The 9,924-nt window shown below is 45.5% G+C and overlaps 1 protein-coding gene across 1 annotated transcript in view; it reads left to right on the top strand.

The window, feature by feature from the left end:
- The first annotated feature begins 359 nt into the window (after positions 1-359).
- Positions 360-9,924, top strand: part of Ddx58 (DEAD/H box helicase 58) — a 36,049-nt gene continuing 26,484 nt past the window's right edge. Inside the window, exons 1-2 of the mRNA NM_172689.3 lie at positions 360-594; positions 4,803-4,937. Of these exons, the coding sequence (NP_766277.3) occupies positions 489-594; positions 4,803-4,937 (241 nt within the window). The 5' untranslated portion in view covers positions 360-488. The remainder of the gene's footprint in view (positions 595-4,802; positions 4,938-9,924) is intronic.

The raw sequence follows: 9,924 nt of genomic DNA, 5'->3' as shown, positions 1-9,924 counted from the left end.
TCTGTGAGTTTGAGGCCAGCCTGGTCTATAGATCTAGTTCCAGGACAGTCAGAGCTACATAGAGAAACCCTGCCCCGAGGGGGGGGGGGCGCGGGGAATGGTTAAAGATTATTGCAGGACCCAGCTGATCTGTGGAAGAGGTAACGGGTGTTTATGTTTTTCGAAACTCATTGAACAATGCACTTCAATTGTGCGCACTTTAGAAATATAAAGCCACCACGCGAAAAGCTGCGCCCCAACTTAAAGGCAATTTCCAAGGTACTTCTGGGTCCTTGCGGTTCAGTGGCTGTCTAGGTTCAGAAACGAAACTGGATCCCCGCCCCGCCCCCCCGCCCCCCCCCTCCCCAGCGCCCTGAGGCAGTTTCGATTTCCTATGGCCAGCCGGCTAGGCAGCTTTTTCATCGGGACTCCTTGGAAAGTCCCCACTTCGTTCATCTCTGGCGGATTTGCGGGAGCCAGGGCGCTCATCGATCGCCTGGAGCCACAGAATGACAGCGGAGCAGCGGCAGAATCTGCAAGCATTCAGAGACTATATCAAGAAGATTCTGGACCCCACCTACATCCTCAGCTACATGAGTTCCTGGCTCGAGGATGGTGAGTGGTCCCCAACTGGGGCTCTCAGGCTCTCCACCTTAGCGAGGGGAAAACATCACTCAGATCAGAAACAATTGAAGGCTCTGCCCCCCCCCCTCCCCCGCGCTGTCCTTAAGTTAATTTGTGTAACCCGGTGTATGTGAGACTCCCAGGCCATATTAGAGTAGACAGCATAGGGATTTGATGGTCAGGAACAAAATTCCTGCAAGCTGTAGTAACTTGCATAAGGATGCCACTCTTTTCTTTCTTTCAATGCTGGGGAAATAGTTTGTTTCTCTTATTTACACCTTCTAGACTGCTGTGTGCCTCCCTTTGTCCTGTCATGAGAAACTGAGAAATCAGAATGCGCCCGCCCCTCCTTAGATTCCTGTACAGAGCAAAGAGCAAGGCTTTGGGCTCGGGCCAAAGGTGGAGGTGGGGGCCGCAGGAAGCAAGAGGACTGACTGACACGCACATTTCTGTCAAAGGATGTTGCTCACAGGAAGTCCGTGGAAGAAAACTTTCTCCAGACTCCGTGTGTTCAGAGTTTAACACAGTTGTTCATATCTAGCTTTGGGGATTTGATTGGTGGATAATAGACTCTTTGTAAATTGCACTGGGTGTTTCCACCTGAGCAAACAGACCTCCCCACCTCACCCCCACCCCCAGGGAGAAGGGAGAGGGCGTTTGAAGGGGTGACCGAGGGCGTGCGGCAGCTACTTTTCATTTTGCCAGTTAAAGCCTAGATGTCTTTCCTGGCGTTGGACGACGGTGGCAACTGCAGGTTAATTCTGACTCTCTTGAGTTCCGAAGCCTAACAGGCTATGCAGAGAGGAGTAAAAGAGCACTACCCAGGGCTACCCACATCCCGGTTGTGTTAGAGAGAAGCAGCAAAAAAGCCCTAATGATTGGGGGCGGGGTCTGAGGAGAGGAAACCCACCCAAGAGGTTTCTTAACACCAGGGTCACTTGCCTTTCAATCCTTTAATCTGATCTTTAGTCATTTACATTAGCATACAAAGTAACTAGTTTCAATACTGAAACAAAGTAACTAGTTTGTTCAGCCATTCCTGCCATTGCTCTTTGTTCTTATTTAATTGCCTCTTCTGTGGCTCTTCCACCCCCTTTACCTGTCCCTCTCTGGATGCCCTCCCCCCCAAATGGTACCCCGTTCTGCTTTCTTATAACATGAGGTTCATCACACTCCCTCCCTCCCTCCCTCCCCCATTTAAAGTATCATCCTTTCCTCTCAGGGTGCCTGTTTTAGTTTCATGAATTTTAGGGTTTTGGTTTTTTGTCTGTTTAGTTATGAGATTTTTTTAAAAATGTGGATTATGTTGAATTTGTAGATTGTTCTTGGTGCTAGAGGCCTTTTTATAGTATTATTTCCACCCATCTTGGGAGATCTTTCTGAAATCTTCCAGTGTCTTCAAGAATTTTTTTTTCCCACTGCCTTAGAAGTTTGCATTGTAGCTATCGTTCACCTCTTTGGTTAGGGTTTGTTGTTATTTGTTTGTTTGAGGCTATTGTGAATAGAACTCCCTCCTTCCCCCATATCTTTCTGGGCCAGGTTGTTCTTAGTATGTAAGTAAGCTACTGGTTTCTGTATGTTTATTTAGAACCCTGCCTCTTGGTTGACTTTTTATGAGGGCTGAGAGTTTGTGGTAGTCTTTGGGGGGTCTTTATAGGATTATATAAGAATCATTTGACTCATTCCTTTCCTATTTGTCTAACTTTTGTTTGTTTGTTTGTTTGTTTTTTTGAGACAGGGTTTCTCTGTATAGCCCTGGCAGTCCTGGAACTCACTTTGTAGACCAGGCTGGCCTCGAACTCAGAAATCTGCCTGCCTCTGCCTCCCGAGTGCTGGGATTAAAGGCGTGCACCACCACACCCGGCCATCATTTCCAAGTTAAAGATTTGATCTACATTAGACGCCGCCACGCAGAAAACCTTGAGACTTGGTGGAAAGGCCAAAGGCCATTAAAATAAATTTTCTTTTTTCTTTCTTCCATTCTTTCCTTTATTCCTTCCTTCCTTTCTTTTTGTTTTCTTTCTTTTCTTTTTCCTTTTTCCTGAGACAGGGTTTCTCTGTATAGCCCTGGCATCCTGGAACTCACTCTGTAGACCAGGCTGGCCTCGAACTCAGAAATCCACCAGCCTTTGCCTCCCAAGTGTTGGGATTAAAGGCATTCGCCACCACTGCCCAAATATTTTATTTATTTATTTATTTATTTATTTTTATATATGTGATGAGTACACTGGAAATTCCATCAAAAAGAGCAGGTTTGACTGGTGTCACTAGATTTACTATTGATAGGGATCCCTAAAGGAGAGCTAAGGTAAAGGGCTCTCCCTCTCCTAGGTCTTCTGCATACCTTCCTTGAGTGTTCTGGGCCAGATCTCCTAAGCTCTAAGAATGTGCTGAAAACACACTGGGAACTGGCTCCCTCCTTGGGAATTTGTACTCCCTCTGCTGTGGGAAACTTGGATATAAGAGGCTACAGGAGGACAGTGAGTTATACCCCAGGCACAGAGTTAGCGTGTACATTCAAAACGCATACCATTTTGAAAGTAGCAGCTGCTAGCATTTCCTGTCACCTGGTCAACCTGGTCTCTTTAGCTGCCCCACCCCTTCCACTTTTCTGCTGTGTTTCTTTTACTCTCTTAGCAAAAATTGGAATGAAAGACCACAAATGTATTTGTAATTCAAAATGCTTGCTGCATCAGCTATACTCGTTACTGTTGCCATAGGGCGTTCATTCCCACCCACCCCCAACCCCTTAGTCCAGCAGTTGCTTCAGAGTTTTGAAGAAGAGGAGGAAGCCTTTCTTCTTCCATGTGACACCCTCCACTGCGACTTCTGCTTACTGTGGGGAACTTGAGTGGAGGACGGGAGTGTGCATAGATGAAAGAGTGGAGGACGGGAGTGTGCATAGATGAAGGAGTGGAGGACGGGAGTGTGCATACATGAAGGAGTGGAGGACGGGAGTGTGCATACATGAAGGAGTGGAGGACGGGAGTGTGCATACATGAAGGAGTGGAGGACGGGAGTGTGCATACATGAAGGAGTGGAGGATGGGAGTGTGCATACATGAAGGAGTGGAGGACGGGAGTGTGCATACATGAAGGAGTGGAGGACGGGAGTGTGCATACATGAAGGAGAGGAGGACGGGAGTGTGCATAGATGAAGGAGAGGAGGACGGGAGTGTGCATAGATGAAGGAGAGGAGGACGGGAGTGTGCATAGATGAAGGAGAGGAGGACGGGAGTGTGCATAGATGAAGGAGAGGAGGACGGGAGTGTGCATAGATGAAGGAGTGGAGGACGGGAGTGTGCATACATGAAGGAGTGGAGGACGGGAGTGTGCATACATGAAGGAGTGGAGGACGGGAGTGTGCATACATGAAGGAGTGGAGGACGGGAGTGTGCATACATGAAGGAGTGGAGGACGGGAGTGTGCATACATGAAGGAGAGGAGGACGGGAGTGTGCATAGATGAAGGAGAGGAGGACGGGAGTGTGCATAGATGAAGGAGAGGAGGACGGGAGTGTGCATAGATGAAGGAGAGGAGGACGGGAGTGTGCATACATGAAGGAAAGGAGGACGGGAGTGTGCATAGATGAAGGAGTGGAGGACGGGAGTGTGCATACATGAAGGAGTGGAGGACGGGAGTGTGCATACATGAAGGAGTGGAGGACGGGAGTGTGCATATGAAGGAGTGGAGGACGGGAGTGTGCATACATGAAGGAGTGGAGGACGGGAGTGTGCATAGATGAAGGAGAGGAGGACGGGAGTGTGCATAGATGAAGGAGAGGAGGACGGGAGAGTGCATAGATGAAGGAGTGGAGGACGGGAGTGTGCATACATGAAGGAGTGGAGGACGGGAGTGTGCATACATGAAGGAGTGGAGGACGGGAGTGTGCATAGATGAAGGAGAGGAGGACGGGAGTGTGCATAGATGAAGGAGAGGAGGACGGGAGAGTGCATAGATGAAGGAGTGGAGGACGGGAGTGTGCATAGATGAAGGAGTGGAGGACGAGAGTGTGCATACATGAAGGAGTGGAGGACGGGAGTGTGCGAGGATGGATGAGTGGAGTCTGCTGCCTCTCAAAGGTCTTCTGGTTCCATGAGTTGTTATGACTCCCAGACCCACATGGGAAGGTCTGGTCTGTTATCTTCCAGTGACTAGTGCTTCTGCAGGCTACTCACTTGCCCTTGCTTCTGTTTGCAGAGGAGGTGCAGTACATTCAGGCTGAGAAGAACAACAAGGGCCCAATGGAAGCTGCCTCACTCTTCCTCCAGTACCTGTTGAAGCTGCAGTCAGAGGGCTGGTTCCAGGCCTTTTTGGATGCCCTGTACCATGCAGGTTGGTTCCTTCTTCTTCCTCACAGTTCAGAGTACTTCACTCTGCTGCCTCAGAAGGCTGAGGGGAGAAAAGTGACTCGTTCTGTGACATCTGTGTGTGGCTTCTGCCTCAGGCGGGAAATGTAAAGACTATTTTGAATCAGATAAGAGAATGGTTTATACCAGAAATATCCAAAGCAATCTACAGAGTTGTAACTACTAGGAGAGGTGACAATATTAGTAGCATGCCGGTATCTTTCAAGAGGAGAACGAGTAAATAAATCGGTTTTATAATGTTTACAGTGCTCCATTATACTGCAATGAAGCGTGTGGACATGTCTGTAAATGACAACCCAGCTGAACTGTAGGCACGCAGCATTTAAATTTGAATATCATAAACTATAATAGCTATAAAGTTCCACATGAGTCAAACTAAACATATAGGGAAGGAAACTGGATCTTGGGCGACCCTGGCTGACCAGTCCTGGGGAGTAAGCTTAATAAACTCTCCCTGTCTGACTGAGATCGGTGTCCTGTGGTTTGTGAGGCAATTCCTGGACTCTAACACTTAGGCAATTACATTTCTTGCCCCTCTGCCACTCTAGCTTATTCACTGGTGAAAGAAGGAGAATACTTTAGTGTTACCAACAATGGGGGGGGGGGGGCGGGGGATGGGAAATGGGAAAAAGCAGGCCCGGCCCAGTGTAGTAAGAAAGAAACACCAAAGAAAGCCAAGGGCTCCTGTTGCTTTCATTGTATTGGAGTGTTTGTCAGTCGGCTGGGGGATGGGGTGGGGGGTGGGGAAGCACACCTTTAATCCCAGCTCTGGGGAGGCAGAGGCAGGCAGATCCCTGTGAGCTCCACCAGTCATGGCTGGCCTCAGCAAGAACTGTATCCATCACATCCTAACACAGGTGTGTTGAATTAACATGGTACTGTTAAAGCAAACACGCTGCCTTCCTCGGGTGCTGCGGTCCCTAGGAAGCCACACATTGGCAGCATGTTGGCAGCAGTTGTATAAAAACTAATGCTTTTTTTTCCTTTTCTTTTTAATTCGGTAAAAGGGTTTAAATGTCATTTGTTATAAAACTTGGTTTCCTGCTATTTCCAGGATTAACAATTGACTTATTCTTTCTATTTCCTGCTTTATAGACCATCATTTTGATACATTATCTATTTGCATCTCAGTGATACATGCTTATCTTACCCTTTTATTTCGTTTTAAGAATTGTGTGTGTGTGTGTGTGTGTGTGTGTGTGTGTGTGTGTGTGTGTGTGTGTGTGTCTGAGAGTGGGCATGCATTTATGAGTGCATTGCCTAGAGGTCAGACATTCCCCTGGAGCTGGAGTTAATGGCAGTTGTGAGGGACTGACGTGGGTGCTGGGATCTGACCCCAGTCCCCTGCAAGAACACGATGAACCTTACTTGCTAAGCCATCTCCCCAGCCCTTAGCTGTTGCAGTTACTCTCCATTCCAAATAAGCCCTGGCAATGAAAACAAGACTTAATTCATATGAATACATGCTGTGCACCTAGATTGGGCAGATCTACCGCTACACTACCATCTTCTCCATCTATGAGACTCCCCCTTTTTTTTTTCTTTTTTTCTTTTTTGTGGTTTTGGTTTTTTGAGACAGGGTTTCTCTGTATAGCCCTGGCTGTCCTGGAACTCACTTTGTAGACCAGGCTGGCCTCGAACTCAGAAATCCGCCTGCCTCTGCCTCCCAAGTGCTGGGAATTAAGGCGTGCGCCACCAGGCGGTTTCTCCAGGCTGTGTGCTTCTGCTCCACTTTTCTTCCTCCTCCTCTGTGGTATCCTCTCCCTCTTCCTCTTTCTCCTTCTCTCTTCCCACCTTCCTCTCCAACTTCCCTTTATCAGCCCAATCACCAGCTCTCCTTTATTTTACTAATTGAGGTGGGAAGCAGGTTTACAGGAAATCACCGGAGTGCTGACTCATTCCTTGTTCGCAGCCACTCAATGCAGAATGGAATTACCATCAAATATAATTAGCCCCAGGGCTATCCACAACACTTACCTAGCACATCAAATGGCCCAGCAGGGGATCAAGAGAAAAGGAAACTCAACTTCTGCTTATTTTCCTCATCTCTTATGTAGCCCCATCAGAGAAGCTGTTGTTTTCCTTTTGTGGGCTCTAACTAATTTGAATATTATATTTAAGATCTATTCTCTTAAGTAAAAATGGCACAGCTAACTTTAACTGTAAAATTATATGAGGTTTACTAGGAAAAGTCTTGAGTTTAAGCAAGAAAGGGAATTTTAAAACATTTGTATTGGAACATAAGTGCTGGAACATCTCTCTTTGCAAGTGAGGTGCTTTGTGTGTACAACCCTAAGAGTTTCTTTTTTTTTTTTTTTTAATTTATTTACTTCATATTTCAGACAGATCTCATTTCAGGTGGTTGTGAGCCACCATGTGGTTGCTGGGATTTGAACTCAGGACCTCTGGAAGAGCAGTCAGTGCTCCTCTGCGCTGAGCCATCTCTCCAGCCCCCCTAAGAGTTTCATAAAGGAATAGTCTGCATTAATAAATTCAGAAAAGGCTCAGAATATAAAGCCAATATCATCAAGTAGGTTTCCAGTTTATGTATTAACAAATAATGCAAAAAAGATTTTAAGCAAGCGATTCCTTTTATAACAGCACCAAGAACAATAAAGTTAGGAATGCCAGTGCTCCTAACTGCTGAACCACCTCAGCAATGCAAACTTTTACATCTTAGCACTAAGTCCAGCTCCTAATTCGTGAATGTAAGATGTCATTCATGTCCGTGTCCCTATGGTTCGTTTCAGAAGTGGTTTATGGTCTTCGGGTCATAGGTCTTTCCCCTGCTCAGCTTTGCTTATTCCTAACTTTATTTAAAGTTCTCACTGTTGTTATAAAAGGAATCACTTGGGGCTGGCGAGATGGCTCAGTGGGTAAGAGCACCCGACTGCTCTTCCGAAGGTCCTGAGTTCAAATCCCAGCAACCACATGGTGGCTCACAACCATCCGTAACGAGATCTGACTCCCTCTTCTGGAGTGTCGGAAGACAGCTACAGTGTATTTACATATAATAAATAAATAAATAAATAAATCTTCAAAAAAATTCTAAAAAAATATGGAAAAAAAAGGAATCACTTAGTTAAAAATCTCATTCCTAGCCGGTTGTGGTGGCACATACCTTTAATCCCAGCACTTGGGTGGCAGAGGCAGGCGGATTTCTAAGTTTGAGGTCTACAAAGTGAGTTCCAGGTCTCTGAAAACCACAAAAAAAAAAAAAAAAAATAGCACTGGCTGCTCTTCCGAAGGTTCTGAGTTCAAATCCCTCCAACCACATAGTGGCTCACAACCATATGTAATGGGATCTGATGCCCTCTTCTGGTGTGTCTGAAGACAGTAACAGTGTACTTACATATAATAAATAAATAAATCTTTGGGTGGGAGTGAGCGGGGCTGGAGAGAGAAGGAAAAGTATCTGAAGACAACTACAGTGTACTTACATATAATAGATAAATAAATCTTTAAAAAAATCAATAAATGAAAGATGCCAATATTACCCAGAGTTGGCACAGTGATACCTTTCATAATGCCAAATTTTGGTGGCAGGATTGTTTGTTTATTAAACAGGAATAGAAAAATTTACTCTCAAATTTGTATGAAATCTTAAATGGTCAAAATATTGGAAAGAGAAACTCACTTGGAAACCTTGGGGGACTTATACTTCCTGGTGTCAAAACAGTACAGAACCTCCATAAAGCCAGATAATTAGACCATTAGCCCAGAAGTAAACTCTGAAGGATATGGCCAAAGGTTCTTCAACAAGGGTACCATGACCACCCAAAAGGGGGAAAAAAAACCCAGTCCCTTTAATATGAAAATACATTGGGGTAAGTGGGTATACATATGGGAATGAGAGGTATCAGGCATAATCTTGTGCTATGATGTGAATTTGAAATGTTCTCATCACATTCATGTTTTGAGTGCTTGGTCCCCAGCTTGTGGGGTTTTAGGAGGTAGAGCCTAGCTAGCCAAAGTAACACGTGTATACGTTCATGCATGTGTGCACACAGGTATGAGGGTACTTGTGTGTAGCCCAGAGGCTGACATTCAGTGTCTTCCTTAGGAGCTCTCCACCGTATGTTTTTGGGAATGGATCTCTCATTAGACCCAGAATTTACCCTCTCGGGCTCGACTGGCTGGGATTATAGGGTCATGCTGCTACACTTGGCTTTTTACATGATAGCTGGGGACAGGAACTCAGGTCCCAGCCTTGTGTGGTGAGCACTTTTCTACTAAGCACCTTCTTGGTCCTGGAGCTATTTTGATTGTTTTAGTTTTTTGGGTCTATAGGGGGGAGAAAAAAAAAAAAACCACATTGTCTTCCCAGGGCCTTGAATGAAGTAAATGAGGGTCTGAGAGGCAGGCACGCCTGGTGGATCTGTCCAAAAACCCCAGAGTACGGCATTCTTGGATTCTTTTAGTCAGAAGTCATTTTCCTTCTCCATTTGCCCATTGACTTAATCTTTTCTTGGAATGGTGTGGAAGGAAACACTTTTCAAGGGCAGGATGTAAGATTTGTATTTCCTCTGGTCTTCTTTACTGTTTCCTCTTGAGAAGATAAACATGATGAATTTGACTAATTTAAAAGTAAATTGAGATGACAAAGAGATGGCTCTGTGATTAAGAGCACTTGCTGATCTTGCAGAGGACCCAGGTTTGGTTCCTAGACTTACATGGTAGCTCACAACCATCTGTAACTTCAGTTCCAGGAATCTGACCCTCTCTTCTGCTCTCCAAAGATACCAGACACACTCACGATACACAGACACATGCAAAGTAAAATAGAAATAAATATTAAAAAAAAATATATTGTGGGTTGTTGTTAAAGTGCGTGAGGGGCATTTTGAAGATTTTATTCTAAGGTCAAATACAAGGCCTCATATCTGTCCTTAGGACTTGACCCTGAAAGATAATGAATTTTAGGAGACCTAAACTGTTGGGTACCAAAAATG

Source organism: Mus musculus, chromosome 4, assembly GCF_000001635.26.
Source record: "Mus musculus strain C57BL/6J chromosome 4, GRCm38.p6 C57BL/6J".
Classification (NCBI taxonomy): Eukaryota; Metazoa; Chordata; class Mammalia; order Rodentia; family Muridae; genus Mus; species Mus musculus.
This window is presented reverse-complemented; position numbering and strand designations above follow the sequence as displayed.